Genomic DNA, 16,557 nt, shown 5'->3' with positions numbered 1-16,557 from the left:
ATATATGTGCTGTTGTGAGTTTTGATGCTATCTACTTGAAATTCTTGATGTCTGAAAATCATAGGTCAATTTCCTGAGTCATGATGAAAGACAGCACTATTCAAAGAATGGGAGTTGCAGAGCAATAGTTAATGAAATAAATGTATCTACTGCTTTGAGTTCTGACACCATCTGTTTGATATTCTTGATACTCATCAAGTATATATCAGTTGTGAATCTGACTGAAAAAGCTGTACCTAGTTCACGCTTGACACTTGCCTCAATATCTCTCTTGTCATGCAGCTGTGCAGTTGTATAGCTTTGTGTCAAATCTCTGTCACTTCAGTGACAACTTTCTATGTGAGCATAGAGGCCAATATCTTGCAGATAACATCAGTATAGTCATTCAAGCGCACAACCAGGAGATTAGTTTGTGCTTTGACTTCAAAGGCCATCTTTTCTATATATCTAATGTTTGTCTGCTATGTATCAGTAGCAGATAATGTTGATATATTCATTCAAGCATGCAACCAAAAAATAAGCTTGTGCTTTGACTGCACAGAGCCATCTTTTGGATATATCTGATATTTGTCAGCTATATGTAAATTGGGAATCTGTGCAAAAAAGCTATACCTTGCCAACAGTTGGGGCACATTTTCCAAGTCTACTCAGCAGAAAGCTAAGCATTCATTTTGATATTTGTCAGCTATATGTAAATTGGGAATCTGTGCAAAAAAGCTATACCTTGCCAACAGTTGGGTCACATTTTCCAAGTCCACTCAGCAGAAAGCTAAGCATTCATTCTGATTTCAATGCTATCACTTTCAGATGTCTGTTGACCACCTGTCATTCCTTGCTTACCATTTGACAGAGGTAAGATGTATTGAACCATGCATCAACACAATTGCATGACATTGTGCATTGTCAGAAGTGTTCTTAATGAGGACATTTTGAGGTTATTTCTTTCAGACATCTAATGATCATCCATCATTCCTCGCTTACCATTTGACAGAGGTGAGATGTATTGAACCATGCATCAACACAATTGCATGACATTGTGCACTGTCAGAAGTGTTCTTAATGAGGACATTTTGAGGTTATTTCTTTCAGACATCTAATGATCATCCATCATTCCTCGCTTACCATTTGACAGAGGTGAGATGTATTGAACCATGCATCAACACAATTGCATGATGTTGTGCACTATCAGAAGCATTCTTAACACAGTCATTTTGAGGTAATCTCCTTCAGATATCTAATAACCATCCATCATTCTTCATTTACCATTTGACAAAGGTAAGGTGCATTGCACCATGCATCAACACAAGTGTGTGCTGTTGTACACTACCAGAAGAGTCCTTGATAAAGATGTTTTGCTGTCATCTCTTTCTAATGTCTGATGAGTATCTGTGGTTCCTGGCTTACCATTTGACAACAGTAGGGTGCATTGCACCATGCATTGACACAATTGTGTGTTATTGTACACTATCAGAAGAATTCTTGACGAGGACATTTTAGTATCATCTTTTTACTAATCACCATGAATGTCCTGTATTTCCAGGGTCAGAAAAAACAGACAGATTCACAGACTGTAGCTTAAGATCGGCGGGAGTAGTGCAAACTGATGCTTTCAAAGCTTTAGCCACTCGCATTTCATACGTCATCGAGTCACAAGTAATCAAAAGTCATGACATTATTGAACTAAAATTAGGATATAAAGTGACATGCAAATAAGATGGTAAGACAATAACAGATACTTAGTCTGAATTGAACGAAATGTCATCGCGGTCCGCTCTCTGCCTCGCGAGAGTGTTAATGGACATGGCAGCCTTTGCCTCATTGCTAAGATCCTCACGTCGACGCCTTCCGAAAACTTTTCTAAGGAATTTGAAATAATTAGTCGAGACTTGTTGAAAGGATGGATGCCGCACATAGTCCACCACTCCAGGAGTCTGGTGACTCTCCGCCACGCTTCCCGGCCAGGGGGCCTTTCAAAAAAATCCACTATAGTTTGCCAAAACTGTATATAGTCGAAGTCGCCGTCGACAGACCGCCAGGAAGTAACAGAGGAAAGGGCGAATCGTACCTGCCAGTACAGCCATCATTTACATTTTTCAGAACGAAACTATCAGAACGACTTACTTGGCAAGCGATGTACGCAATAGAATGTGGAGTGACCTTATCCATCTTGATAATTTGCACTACATGTTTCTTGACCGTGATTCCTGAGAGTGCTTTCTTCACGCGCCTGTTGTTCTCGACGATATCTGCGCCATCGCCGTTACCGTCAATGTCCTTTGCTGAAGAGGGCGAAGTAAACACAGCTTTATAACCCTGCGAACGAGTTAGGATTGTTCCTGGAGAACTCAGGTACGACGAACCTGCACAAGAATTCTGCCCTTGAAGAGCCCTTCCTCCAGATCGTCTGAATTGGCATTATACTTTTCATACAAAAACGACGGAAAGGAGAGATCCGTGACAACATAGCCCTCCGATTGATCTCGAATCCCTGTCCTTACGCTGGTGAACAGTTAGCATTGTTCAGGATCCGGAGTGCACCGTAAATACTTACGCTGGGTCGTTCCAGTCAAGTTCAGCCGGGCAAAGTAGCCTACCACACGCCTCATTGATGAATCCATGACAATTCTTATCATCATGGTCAACAGGAGGGTCTGGTTTCAGTTCGCGATTAACCCAGTCTGAAATAAGGGTCTTGAGCTTTGATGTATCATCCCCACGAGCACCGTCAGCCCCTTGCCTAAGCTAAAAATGACTTAACGATAAAGTCAAATGTTGATAGTGATAAAACACACCAATTTTGACAGGCGCACATACTCATCATGCTCCATGTCCGTGACCGTCTTCAAAAACCAGGGCAAGGTTCTCGTCAGGACATTATATCCTTCTGCCAGCCGATCTTGGCTACATAAAAGTCAACGAGTTCAGTCACTGCAAGAAATTAGTAAGAAAACATCACTGACTCGATAGTAGCAGCATCGTGATCGTGATCATCTTCGAGATCATATCTTCTATCATTTTCCGATACAAGGTCCTCGACGCCGTCGAACAAAGCAACGATGCGCCTGAAGCCTCTTCCTTGGGCCAGGTAATAATTTGTTTGCCTTTGGCACATGGTGAGCAAACTTGAATGTATGCAGCGGAAGGAATCATGATACCTTTTTTTCACAGCTCGCCCGGACTTGAGACTCTCTATTTTCTCCTCTAGTTCGGCAATTTTTCGTCTGTGCCAAGCTTGCGCAAATGTTGATTGGGATGACTCGAAGTCAGGCTGCTGAATGCCATGGTTGTTCCGCCGGCTCCCAGTCGGTGATGCGCTGCCCTCAGCATGTGACATGGAGTTTGACTTGGAGAAGGACTTGGAAGTGACAAACGGGCTTCAAAAGCAGTAGACGAAGAATGAGAATGAGGGAGGTAAAGACGATGGAAATGAACTCAACTAGCACTCGCTTTATATACTGGTGGGCTCAGACACGTGACTGCCCTAAAACATTTAATGTGAACATTACTGCATCCCCCACATACGAAGCGATTGCAAGAAGATGAACTTACTTAAAATGGACTTGACGAAAGTGTAATATTATGTAAGCACGATGCGCAAATGATTTTCCCTGCTGTCAGCTTTCATCAGTCTGAGCCGGAAAAGCCCTAATTTCATCGTAGCGAGCACACACATGCTTGTAAGTTCATCCCATGAAATACAGGTCCTGTCAGTTGAAGCTCTGGAAGTCGTAGCCAAGCTGATGCAGGCAATTGAGATGAGGGCGGTATCAACCAGATGCGACTGTTTGTAGTGTCAGTATATCAAAAGAGGAAAGCACAAGGCACTAGCCGCTCCAGTCGATGCAGCTCAGTGGTTATCATCGCCATGACGTCCCGACTAGCCCTCGCGTTCTCCTCCATAAACTAAAAGTAAAGCTCAGTGCGAGAAACAGGTACTGCAATGAGTAGAAATGTTACCATTGGACGAGCATCGTTTCTCATATTCGCCCAAACCTGACGATTGATCAGATCTTCCCATAACTTTATGTCTGTCTCAAGTTCATCCCTGAAGATAGGGGGGAGTAACCGGAACGACGTATGGTTGACTAAAGCACCGGAAGACCCGACCGCAAAGTCATCAGTAGCAGGGAACATACGAGCATATAAAGCAAGCGTTGCGACATACTAGTACTCTGCCTGGATTTCGGTGTGACTGGCAACACCACGCATGTTCCATTCATGCGTCTTTTTCCCTCCCAGTTGATCATAACACATGCGCGTTTCATAGTATGACTCGACCCAGAGTGAGCGGGCGATATGAAGTCTTCAACAAAGATTTTCAAGTTCTGATAAAGGTAAAGGTGTGTCCAAGAATAACAATCGCAAGAGATTTGTAGAAAGACGCACTGACTTCCAACCTCTATGCTACCACTCTCCTAAGAAACAGTGACGGAAGTCAGTCCTTGGTGCTGTTGCAGACAGTGAGCAAGCGTGAGAAACAGGGGCGGACACAGACATATTCACACTCCGCTCGAAGGTGCCGATGTGACATGTCCCAGAATGTCTGGATATACGACGACACCCGGCACAACAGGCACCTGCTAAAATTCGAACTCCGTGCTTCGCCTGCCAAATCTCTCCAAGATCGACTGACTACGTCAAAGTTCCCCACTTTCATGCAGTGACGTACGTCAGACTGGGCACGAGTCTAACCACAGCAGAATTCAGGTATAGTTCCGATTGTTACCGGCCCAACTTGCGGTCCGTTCGATAGCAAGTCTTGATTATCACGTTCGTACGTATTTTCTCACGCTCTCTTATTTTTCGCTTGTCGCTTACCTGCGTGGCTGCGTCTTTGTCGTTTGCCGTGGCTTCTCTGTTTGCTCTTGTCTCTCCCGTATATCTTGTTGTAACAGACCATCAAATGACTGGTGACGGTGTGTCTGTCGTCTCATTCTTTCGACTCCAGAGGTTATTTAAGTGTCGCAGAGAGTCTTCATAGCATTTCTTTCTGTGTTCGAACTAGGTGGGTAACCATGGGCATATATCTGTACAAACGCATGCTAACAGGTGTTCTCCCCAGGACTCATGGTGCTCACGCTCATACGCGCCATACAGAACTGGCGGATAAACCAAAGCCGTCTGTACGTTGTCCTGGTGAACCATAACATATTATGTATGCGGTTTTCGTGAGTTTACACTTGTTCACGTTGTTTTCCCATACTCATCCATGATCGTTGTCTTTCCTGAAGTGCTCTCGGTAATGAACATCTTCGCATCGCTGCTCCTCCAGGTACGTGAATATCATAAATCCCTTTTATGATCGAGCCGTTGATGTTCTGCACCCCAGGACTCCTACCAATCCTTTTTTTCAAGTATGTACCGCCACATCCTCCTGCTAACAATACTCAAACACCCACACATAGTTTCCAGTTTACCATTCTTGCAATTCTTGCCACGCGCATGCACCTCCATCTCTGGCAGGTGAATCAACATCCACACGGCTCTACTAGCGTCCTCGTGCATATTCCAACATCCGACATCTCATTTGCGAATTCCACGGCGTGATTGTCTTATCCTGTGGCTTATTCGGTGTCGTTCATGGAGCGAGGTTTGGACCGTACAAGATGACTGGTGGGAGATGGTTGGGTAGAGTTCTTTCCAGTTATGTATTATTGTTGCAATTTGAGGCATTTTCAGTTTTGCACCTACCTGTGCCAACCGAGATGCATGGTCGTGGGACACACGATTGTTTGCGCATTGATCAAGCCAGTGCTGGCGGATATGAGCGCTCTCGGGTTTAATTTCACAGCCATTGCTAACTCGTGCACCTACCTACATCCTTCGAAGAAAGCTCAAACCATCCAAATTACCATTCCGCACTCATAATGATGGGCAGGTGGATGGTGTGGTGTTCCTCAGCCAGCGCCGGTGGCTTGCAAAATACTGTGACAGGTATGATGTACCCGTGCTCGAAGGTAGGTACTCGGCCCTTCGGCTTACATCGGGTTTCAACACAGTGGTACTTATCAAAAGTTACGTGCTCAACTTATAGAATGAGTCTGTCCGCGGGGTGGTAGTGGCATTTGGGTCTTTTCAATACCCGTGGGTTTCACTGTAAGCGACGGCGGATTCAAGATCCAGGATTTGAGTGTGCTAGTGCCAGACGCACATGTATAGCCTGACGGCATGGAGCATTGTGGTACAGATCTAGTAAAACACACCACGCTCTCCAGATCAACGAAACGTTTCTGTTTTGATAGGACGACATCTGCAATGACCTACACTGCCAACAATTCAAATTTGTCTCACTCAACCGGGTAAGTTATTTGCACTTCATGGTTTGTCGGTGACAAACACTACTTTAGGCGGGGGAGTCAGGACATCTGCCTTGATGCGGACCGGAAATCAACATTTATGGCATATTGCCTAGGGAGTGTCCGATGAAATTGTTCACGAGATGTAATAACATCTGGGTGAAGGAAATCTCAGCAGTATCCAGTTGGCCTCGTTGGTGGTCAAGGCGTCTGATATGCGTGATTAGTACGTCCGTGATTTGCTTTGTGTTCATCTATGTGCTACATAATGTGGTGACCTATTTTTGTCTTCAAGCGTTTGCTGCAGGCGCGATGCCACTCCGCTGCTGAAGTTCTACCCGAGCCTATTGCTCACTCAAGTGAACAGACGTGTGCTCAGGTCCGGGGTACCAGTAGGGTTGTTGTATGCAAAGGCTGTAAACTTCTTTAAAGACAAGCGAGTCATTGAATCATGCTCCGGACCGCTTGAATAACCTATCTTATAGAATTGAAATGAACGACTCAGATATCTTGTCTGTGTTACCTCGTTCTTTTGTTCGCAAGGGTGATAATTAACCGGTGAGTAGGATCTATGTTGCTTCGAACTACTGCGATAGCCGCGCTGATGCTGAAAAGTGGTCTGGATACTCGGATAGCATGCAAGTCAGTCATATGGCTGGTCTACCTAATACACGAAACACCATCTATCTACAATATATATGAACGATCAACCAAACTCAAGTGTCGTACGTCAGTCTCATTGACTAATCATACCATAGTTGATCATGTAAGCCTCGCAAGGCCTCAAACTTAATTATTTCGAGATGGTTTGTTTTGTTTTGTTGATGTAATGGCGCTATAAGGCAAGTACAGCAATGAATGAGTGATGTTGTAATTTACGCAAGTAGTTTCAGCTGGAGTCCAGGCCACTGCACACGGAATCCCTGTGTTTTGACTTGCCTTAAATTGAATAGGCGGTCTCAAAGAAATCAAACGGCCATCTTAGTTACCATTTCTCGCTAGCACTGGCAGCTCCAACGAGCAATGCATGCAAGCCTCGCGTCATCTCTTTGGATCGCTGCCCTTCTCTTAGTTTTCTTTCTACTGACGATGACCCAATGCGGCGCTACAGGCTGCTCCTGGGAGAAGGCAACGGACACTCGTGGACTCAACAGGCATTGTGCGTCTTGTCAATTTTACAAGAGGTGCAGCTCTCTGGCAACTCGGAAGAGACGGGAACGTGCCAAAGAAGCTTCAAATGCAGTGCGTACTAGTACTACCAAGTAATTAGCTGTTTTCTTGACTTACGTGGACTTGAACTTCAGAAAATCGGTCGTCTCAGACCAATTGCCCCTTGTTGATTGCTAGCAGGGCAAGGACAAGGGTCTGGCACTGGCATCCTTGATGCCTTCGGTCTCGATGACTCAGGACCCTGCCATGACCTAGACCTGATTTCGCAAGATGATGTCGACATTGAGATGGGTGCTAATTGCGGAGACGGCATTGACTTGGATGGCTTTGGTTCGCATCCCTTTGAATGACAGGCCACCAGTTTTCTCACTTCTTGAATTCGTCAGAGAAACAGACGAGCCGTATGAGACGAATCCCGAGACCCTTCCGCGTTGTCAAGCCCTTGGAGGAGGACCTTAATCATTCTGATAGCGTCAACAATCAGAGTTCGTCGAGTCAAAGTTCGCCTACCGTACCAGCCCAATCTAGAATCCAACGTGTTCTTCTAACCCTCAGAGATACACTTCAGACCACTTTCAACTCCTTTGGTCTCTGCCGACAATACCCTCATTGTCCTTCGTTCGAGCCAGATAGATTTATTCCATCTGCGTTACTTGTAAGGACATGTCCAGCTGCTGTTCAAGGAGCCTACTCCACACCGAAGGTCTTTGCACCTCCGTACCCATTTGCTAATATGACTGTCTATAGACTTATATCCTGGATGAACTCCGGAAGCAGTCGGGTGTCAGAGACTAAAGTCGCTGCCCTGGTCAAGGATGTGATACTATCAGAGGATTTCGACTGCAAGGACCTTCAGGGGTTTTCGGTGAGGCGGAGCCTATGAGAACTGGATAGAGATGAGAGTGGAGAGAGAATCACCTTTCCAGACGACTGGATCGAGACTCCGGTTACCATCGAGATTCCAACAAAGTGCAAGGAGGATGGCCCTAGACCTTACACAGCTCCTGGATTTCATTACCGCCCTCTAATTGAAGTTATACGCGCTGCATTCGCAGATGCTCAAGGTGGAGCGTTCCACCTCTTGCCTTTTAAACGTCTGTGGAAGGACCCTCTAGACAACCATCAAGAGCGGGTATACGACGAGCTTTACACCTCTGATGCTTGGTTGGAAGCTCAAGACAGCCTGCACAAACTCCCGAAAGAGCCAGGGTGTTCCTTGGAGCGCGTGATCGCAGGGCTGATGTTCTTTTCGGACGCCACTCACTTGGCGAACTTTGGAACTGCTAAGGCTTGGCCTCTTTATACATACTTCGGAAATCTGACGAAGTACGTACGTTCGTCGCCTACGTCGGGATCGTGTCACCTTGTAGGATTTTTACCTTCAGTGAGTCCTTAGTCCGGTTGATTACTCATTTATCGACCTACCCTCCTCAGCTTCCCGATAGTATTAAAGACATTTTGAGTAGCCTGCCCCGAATATCAAAAACAGGCATGGCCTCCCTTCTCACTCATTGCCGCAGGGAGTTGTTCCATGCATGTTGGGAAATCTTACTGGATGATGATTTTCTGTATGCTTATTGACACGGTATCATTTTGAAATGCGCTGACGGACTGATGCGGAGAGTATACCCTCGCATCTTCACATATTCAGCTGATTATCCGGAGAAGTACGTTCTATTATTATTGAGTTATCGGCTGGATCATAATTTTACAGAGCTCTAATCGCGACTATTAAGGACATGGGTTCTTGTCCATGCCCTCACTGCCTGATACCAAAAAGCTTGTTCAATTGTCTTGGTTTGGCGAAAGACATGAAAAACCACATAGCCAGCGTTCGAGTATATGTCACTATGCAAGTTGTCAAGGCTCGGGAGTTCATCTATCGATCAGGAAATACTGTAGACAGCGGAAAAGTTGAAGATACCCTCGGAAAAGGCTCATGGGTTCCTATTCTGGTGAGTGTGACGGGCTCCAGACTAGTTATGATCAGCTCAAACCAGCATTTGCAGAATCGATTTGTAGAAAAGCTTGGACCGCTGGGCCTTGACCCATTTCGTATGCTTGTAGTGGACCTCATGCACGAGTGCGAATTGGGTACCTGGAAGGCACTCTTTACGCACCTCATAAGGCTTCTTTATGCACTTCCTGGGGGCGCTCGACTGGTCGCCACCCTGGATGAAAGGTATGGGGACTCAATGAGGAGTATCTTTTTCCGCTAACGAGTCCAAATTCGCCTTAGATTTCGCCTGCTCCCGACCTTTGGTAATGGCGTAATTTGCAAGTTTGCCAACAATACCTCAGAGATGAAAAAATTGGCAGCTCGCGACTTTGAAGACATTTTACAGGTTCGTTTGCGTCGTTTAGTTGTCTGGAAAGCTCCCTCACATGCCCTCCAGTGCGCCATCCCAGTCTTTGAAGGGCTGTTACCTCCTGACCACGATGCGGCTATACAATCTCTGCTATACAAATTTGCACAGTGGCATGCACTTGCGAAGCTCAGGATCCACTCCGATTCCACCTTGACATTTCTGGACGAAACCTTCAAAAAACTCTCTCGGCAGTTGCGGAAGTTTTGGACTTTTACCTGTGCTGCATTCAATGCCGTTGAGTTGCCAAAAGAGAAGGCGGCTCGTCAACGAAGGTCTGCTCAGCGCTCCGAAGTTCATGGCGTCTCCCCAGAATCAACTGGACCAAGGGTCAAGATGTTTAATTTGAATACCTATAAGTTCCACGCTATGGGGGACTATGTGAGAACCATCCGATTCTTTGGGACCACAGACTCATTTACTACTCAAATCGTATGTATCGCCTACATTCCACCAGTACAAACTTGACGTTCTTGCACAGGGCGAGCTTGCACACCGAGCTCTGAAAGTATTCTATCCACTGACCAGTAAACTGGACACACCAGCACAATTAGCCAAGCACGAGCATAGGCGCCGCATGCTTCGGTGGGTTGCAGAAGCAGGGGGTACACCCCCCCTCCCTACTCAACCACCAGTCAATGTCCCCCCCTCTGGAAAGAATTACCATATCGCTTCCTATCAACACCATCCTGTCAGTCTATTCACATTCATCCGACAACATGATGGTGATCCAGCTCTTAAGGTAAAAGTGACGCATCCATTTTGAAATTGCCTTACTCACTGTGGTGATTAGAAATTCATGCCAAAACTGAGGGACCACGTCCTTTATCGGTTGCGCAAACTCGACATCAGTTACTGTGACCACACCTTCACGGATCAAGAGTGAAACTCAGTTATAATTCCTAATAACACGATTCACTCCGTCCAGACTATGCAAGTGCATTACACTACGTATGACATGAGACGTGAGTACAACACCATAAACCCTAGAATGCATGCAGACATCATGGTGATGTCAGGAGAGACGACGCCCGACCACCCATACTGGTATGCCCGGGTATTGGGAATATACCATATGGAGACATGGCTCAATGACCAAGCTCAGCCGGTAAAGCAGCACATTGAAGTTCTCTGGGTTAGGTGGCTGGCCCCGTTACAGTACCATAAATGTGGCACGAGACATGCGCGTCTTCCCAAAGTCGCATTCGTGGAGGAATACGACGCAGATGCATTTGGTTTTCTTGACCCAGGGCAAGTTATTCGAGGAGTACATTTGCTCCCAGCCTTTGCTTTGGGACATGGTGTAAGCTCGCTTTGCCACGGGAAATCGTTGGCACGTCCTGAAGGGGACTTAGATGACTGGGAAGTGTATTACATTGGCATGTGAGTGTTGGTTTCCATTCTCATGGCATATCAATCCTCAACCCCTTGTACAGATTCGCTGACCGAGATATGTTCATGCGCTATGGTCACTTTGGCATAGGACATCCGGTAATGATGAGGACAATTATCAGGGATTGTCTTGGCCCTGACTCACCAAGCAACACCATGGATACTGTGGGCGACAGGAACAAGGTGGATGTGGACTATGCAGAGAACGGTGATGATGAAGGCTGGAACGGATGTGGTGAGGATGATGACGATGATGAAATGAGCGATGAAGAGTTTAGCGACGAGGAACTGGAGCGTCACGGTGAAGATGAGAGAGAGAGAGATCATGGCTTGGAAGGGGATGAGGACGAGGACGAGGACGATGACGATGACCTCCTATCTTTCTAATTCCTTCAAATAACGCAAATTGTTTTAGTCCTATATATTCATACATGAATACCAATAGATGTCCCTAGGAATAAATGTAAGTACCTGAAGACAAAAGTCTGTCATGTACAAAACATTGATCATCGTGCACTGGAGTGTCACGAATGAAAGTCACAATCACACTGGTGGGCAAATTCAGGATATATGTACGAGGTAAGCATTGCTTTGCTGCAACCTGGTCACGGTAGCGGAGACAGCTAGCTTGAAGACTAACACATTTGTGGCAGCAGAGAGCGGCTACATCGCAAACGACGAGGGTATCGTGCCTTCTAGAGTGGGCTCCTTGAACGTGCTCTTCACAAAATGCAGAACATGATGTATCTGATGCTCTTTGGGTCTAGACACGCGCATTAGCTCCTAGTCGACCTATAGCAGAAGGTCACAAACCTCCATGGTCAGAACCGCGGTGCAGGACTGTAAGCTCCAGTCCGGGGTTCGACCAGGGGATGGAAATGTCCATCAAGAACCGTACCATCGAGAGTCGTTCAGGATAGTTTTTGGGAAACATTATGGTGAACTTCAGCACAGAATCCTGGTAGTATCCTGACAATAATATGAAACCGGACGGCGCACCAGTAAGTATCAAGAATACTGACCTTTGTGCACAAAGAGAACGGCGTCCCACAACAGGGTGCTCTCCACAGAAGGAGTGATGCACATGCCAGTTGGACATTGGTTGATGTTTCTCAGTGATGCAGCATACTGGGAATTGAGAGTCGCATGAGTCGCTGAACTTACTATGATGGATCCTTCGGGGTAGGTTCAGTCTGCAGTTTGAACGATCTTTGTTCAAATACTCCTGCCTTTGGCAAGACCAAGGTCGATTGTGGGGAAGAAACGACTAGCACTCGGCATGTTCAAGTACACAGTAAGAAGTTAGTTGAACCTGTGGTTAAACCGGTCCTTTTCACGCTCAGTATATATATAAATTTTGCGCACCGTTCTGTTTTGAATAAAGACTGAGTACTGAATTAGGACAAGATCTGTCGGATAAGCATAAACAAAAATGAAGTGCCAATGTTGAGTTGCCTGGCAGCCGCCGAGCGTAGGGCCTCAGGCTCATTGCCAGTTTAACCTCAGGTTCAAACTGTTTGGTCCATCGGCCATAAGTGATCTATCCTGGGAACAACACCAAACAAGGGCCGCACCCCATAGGCACTATCTGCAGAGGGCGTCCTTGAGTTATCCTTCGGCAGTCTCTCCATACACTCTCAGCACAATAATTGTTGGATCAACAGCCTTGTTCAGTCACCACACTACGGCCGAAAGCAGCACATACTGGAAACAACATTGTTCTACAGTTCTGCCTTGTAAGTACTTTATATGTGGGGTGTCTTACAGATATCCTTGCACAGGTTGTTCTGCTTATCCTCAGTGTAATAATCACTTCATCAACAGGCCCATTGCTCAACCTACTATGCCTGATGGAGAATTCTCCCACCTTGATGGTACGCAGTGATCTAGATAAGCTCACAACTAATAGCTAGTATCTAATTTTTGCTAGTTTGGACACCTGCTAAGGCGAACAAATGGGTCTGCAACCTTTGTCAGGACAATAAGCCCCATGATCGGCGAGCGGTGCAGAAGCATGAGAGGACCCGGTCACATCAAGATGCAGTCAAATATCATTCGAGAGGACAGCAGCATTGCGGGAATGGTATTGTACCTGAAGCTCAATCTAACTCCATCGTCGAGCTACGTTGTCTTCTCGATGACATGGCTAGCACTCCCGATTTTGAGCTGGGTGATTCAGCAGACTACATTGGCGACTACTCGGTCACGAAGGCAACGATCGTGCAAGGTTTAAGAGACTTTTTAGATGACGATGACCTCTCAGATGATCAGGGAGCCGAAATATCAGAAGATGAAGAAGTTTTTACGGGGCAGACATGGCATGATGGTATGTTACTCTAACTACACAGGATGCAGCTCACTTTGACATTTTGAGCAGATGATAACCAGGCTGGTGATGCTGCTATTGGAACTGGCAGTGATAGAAAGCGTTTTCAACATCAAATCGTGAATGAGGAATGGTTTCCGTGGCCCGATAAGATTGTAAGGTCAGTCTATCAACCTGCCAACTGTTGTTGATCCAGTGGTGTTCTATCAGACGTGCACACTTGATATTCTCATGCACCTTCCACGCTCTGTTTTTTCAGAACGACAGATTGATATTTTACTCTGGCTACTTCGGGTCAACAATGTAGTCGATGTACCTTCGGTGAAGTCTGTCAAACTTATCAAAGACGCTATTCAACGATTATGCGGTATCCGTTCAATCCCTTATGAAGGTGCTCTTGGGCATAGGTACTATGTTAACTCGCTGCCTGACATTATTTGGCAGGTGTGTGCATTGCTGAAATGTAATTGTTATTCTATACTTAGTTGTGTTTGAAGGAAATGATGAATCCTCGCGTTCGGCCACTGTTACACTTCTACCCTGAAGATACTGGTGTGGAACTGAACGAAGCTCGACAAGCTACATGTTGGCTTGAGGAACTTGACCCGGAGCTGCTTACGCCTGTCGTCAGACTGCACAACCAAGATTTCTTTGTTTTCGAGCCTGCATTACTATCGAGTGGCCAAGCTTGCATTCCATTTCGGTGGTTCACACATGGCGGGAAGATGTACACTAAAGCTTGGTCATTGCGGCCTGTCACTCGTGAACTGGATTGCGGTTGGGTTGTAGAAGATTTTCGTTCATTTGAGGTATCAGAAGATGATCTTCTTGTATCATTCCGAAACTGGGATTCGAGCGAAGCAACATCTGGTCTACCTCGTGCAAACTCAATATATGGTAGAGTCATTTTATCACTTCAACTATTACATCTTGCAAATATATGTTTAGGTGTTGAACAGTGAACTTAATGGCAAATTGCAGCCATAGACATTAACCAATCCCTCAGAAGGCAATCAATGGCATGTTCGGGCATCAGGTGCTCGTGTATATGCAATGCCTCTCTGGTTATACTGCGACGACACATCTGGAAACTTATCGAAGAAGTGGAACAAACATAATTCATTTCTTTTTATAGCTGCAGGATTGCCACAAGCAGAAGTCCACCGAGAGTACAGCATCCATTTTCTTTGTACATTGAATCTTGCCCCTCCACTTGAAATGTTGGATGGTATTGTAGACCAACTTGAGTGAGTAAGATTCGTCGTGAGCAGGCAAGTGGAAATAATGATGCTGGTAAAATTTAGGGAATCATGGAAGCAAGGCATCTGGGCCTGGGACTGTGTCCACGAGGAGTATGTTCTTGTCATCCCGTCCATCTTGGCCTTGCTCGGGGACAATCCCCATGCAAAGTGAGATGGCCTGTCATATCGGGTCAATGGGAAAATATTTTTGCCGTATTTGTAAAGTGAAGGGGCACAATGCAAGTGTGGAGAGCAATCCTGCACGAGCAGCTGCTGCACGGCCTGAAGATACTGACCATAGTGTTGGTGAGGTTAGTGGAAGTGAATCTGAAGCCTATACTACTGCTCCGAAATCTACACGGAAACTGAGCAAAGGAGACCATGGAGGAGATGGTGACACGGGTTAAGCGGTTTGTAAAGGTAATAACAAATCTGAATGGTCTTGCATATATTTTCATTTATGAAGTATGATATTAGATAGGAGAACCACGTCACAAGAATGAAACTATCGCTGAACTCAAGTCAATGTTCACTCATGCGTCAACAGTCGGGAATCAGACCCAGATCAAACAAAGGAAGACTTCTATGGGCATCAAGGACACCTTTCTGGACTCATTCTTGAATCGCCTAGCTGAATCATACTGCAAAATCCAGGGTGGTAACAAGGCAAAACAGGAAGCGCTTGATAGAGTTAAAGAGACACTGCCTGAAAATGTCATAAGTCCTGTGTGGCGAATCAAAGGTCTTTCAACCATTTTCACAGTGTAATAGGATTGACTTCAATAATATCTCAGGTATTGATCCTCACACCGACACACTTGTGGAAATCCTCCATACAGTCCTTCTTGGATTTGTCAAATACCTTTGGCGCGACGTTGTCTCTGTGAGAATCGGAAAAGACAAATTGAAGTGTGAACTTTTAGAAACTCACCTATCATCTGTTGATGTCTCAGGTCTTGGACTCAGCCATCTCGCTGGTCACACCCTTGTTCAATATGCAGGGTCTCTTGTTGGTCGTGATTTTCGTGCTATTGCACAAGTTGCACCATTTATCCTTCACGACTTGGTACCCACAGAATGCTATGATACTTGGGTTGCGTTATCAAACCTAATACCACTCATCTGGCAGCCTGAAATTGAAGACTCCATGGAACATTTAGTATGTAGCACAATACTTTTCAGTCTTATTTGCCGATATTCACATTATCTGATCATTATTATCATCTCAGCGCAATCTTACAACATCGATCAATAACTTTCTTGCGTGCACCGCCAGGTGGACTCCCCGATGGTTCAATAAGCCTAAATTTCATATTCTACTACACGTCGTTGACCACATTCGACGATTTGGGCCAGCTGCTTTGTTTGCGACAGAGGCATTTGAGTCCTTCAATGCTGTCATCCGTGCGAAAAGTATCCATTCAAACCACCGTGCTCCTTCTCGGGATATTGCACGTTCTTTTGCCCATGGAAGTCGGATTCGTCATATTCTCTCGGGGGCATGAATACTCATGCATGATAGTAATACAAATGACATTCACTCTGATTCTCCCAATCTTATCCAAGCCTCTAATCCCTCATCAGACAAGCCGCCAGATGCCATAAACGTCAAAGTTGTTGGAAAGGGTCCATTGTCACTTGTTCAATGGCCAAATATCATTACTGACTACCTCGGACTCGACACACATTCTGACACTAAAAAATACGGTAAAGTTCAATTTTACACGAGTTCGAACTTTGAGAAATACAATACTAAGGGTCAGTAT

General features: G+C 45.6%; 4 protein-coding genes across 4 annotated transcripts; 2 read left to right on the top strand and 2 right to left on the bottom strand.

Moving 5' to 3' along the window:
• Positions 1-1,736: 1,736 nt before the first annotated feature.
• Positions 1,737-3,334, bottom strand: F5891DRAFT_1193669 (uncharacterized protein; the record flags this gene model as incomplete). The annotated part of the gene is made up of 8 exons (XM_041367798.1): positions 1,737-1,857; positions 1,911-2,065; positions 2,122-2,313; positions 2,361-2,499; positions 2,552-2,737; positions 2,815-2,901; positions 2,961-3,101; positions 3,156-3,334. 8 exons carry the CDS (start codon positions 3,332-3,334, stop codon positions 1,737-1,739), a joined length of 1,200 nt encoding a protein of 399 aa, XP_041221431.1.
• A 1,733-nt stretch (positions 3,335-5,067) lies between these two features.
• Positions 5,068-5,547, top strand: F5891DRAFT_1193668 (uncharacterized protein; the record flags this gene model as incomplete). Its single annotated transcript, XM_041367797.1, has 4 exons — positions 5,068-5,168; positions 5,232-5,272; positions 5,330-5,354; positions 5,406-5,547. The coding sequence occupies 4 exons, from the start codon at positions 5,068-5,070 to the stop codon at positions 5,545-5,547; spliced, it is 309 nt and encodes a 102-aa protein (XP_041221430.1).
• Positions 5,548-11,887: 6,340 nt separating this feature from the next.
• Positions 11,888-12,388, bottom strand: F5891DRAFT_959520 (uncharacterized protein; the record flags this gene model as incomplete). The annotated part of the gene is made up of 3 exons (XM_041375660.1): positions 11,888-12,007; positions 12,066-12,193; positions 12,247-12,388. Coding segments are annotated over 3 exons (390 nt in total), but the record flags the coding sequence as incomplete, so codon positions are not given.
• Positions 12,389-13,781: 1,393 nt separating this feature from the next.
• F5891DRAFT_1130448 (uncharacterized protein) lies at positions 13,782-16,296 on the top strand (the record flags this gene model as incomplete). The annotated part of the gene is made up of 9 exons (XM_041364534.1): positions 13,782-13,994; positions 14,048-14,452; positions 14,538-14,797; positions 14,855-14,959; positions 15,036-15,102; positions 15,167-15,211; positions 15,269-15,533; positions 15,586-15,950; positions 16,021-16,296. 9 exons carry the CDS (start codon positions 13,782-13,784, stop codon positions 16,294-16,296), a joined length of 2,001 nt encoding a protein of 666 aa, XP_041221428.1.
• Positions 16,297-16,557: the final 261 nt, after the last annotated feature.

The sequence above is a fragment of the Suillus fuscotomentosus genome (assembly GCF_016647785.1).
Source record: "Suillus fuscotomentosus strain FC203 chromosome Unknown F5891scaffold_61, whole genome shotgun sequence".
Taxonomy (NCBI): domain Eukaryota; kingdom Fungi; phylum Basidiomycota; class Agaricomycetes; order Boletales; family Suillaceae; genus Suillus; species Suillus fuscotomentosus.
The sequence above is the reverse complement of the archived record's forward strand: the minus strand, read 5'-3'. Positions and strand labels throughout refer to the sequence as shown.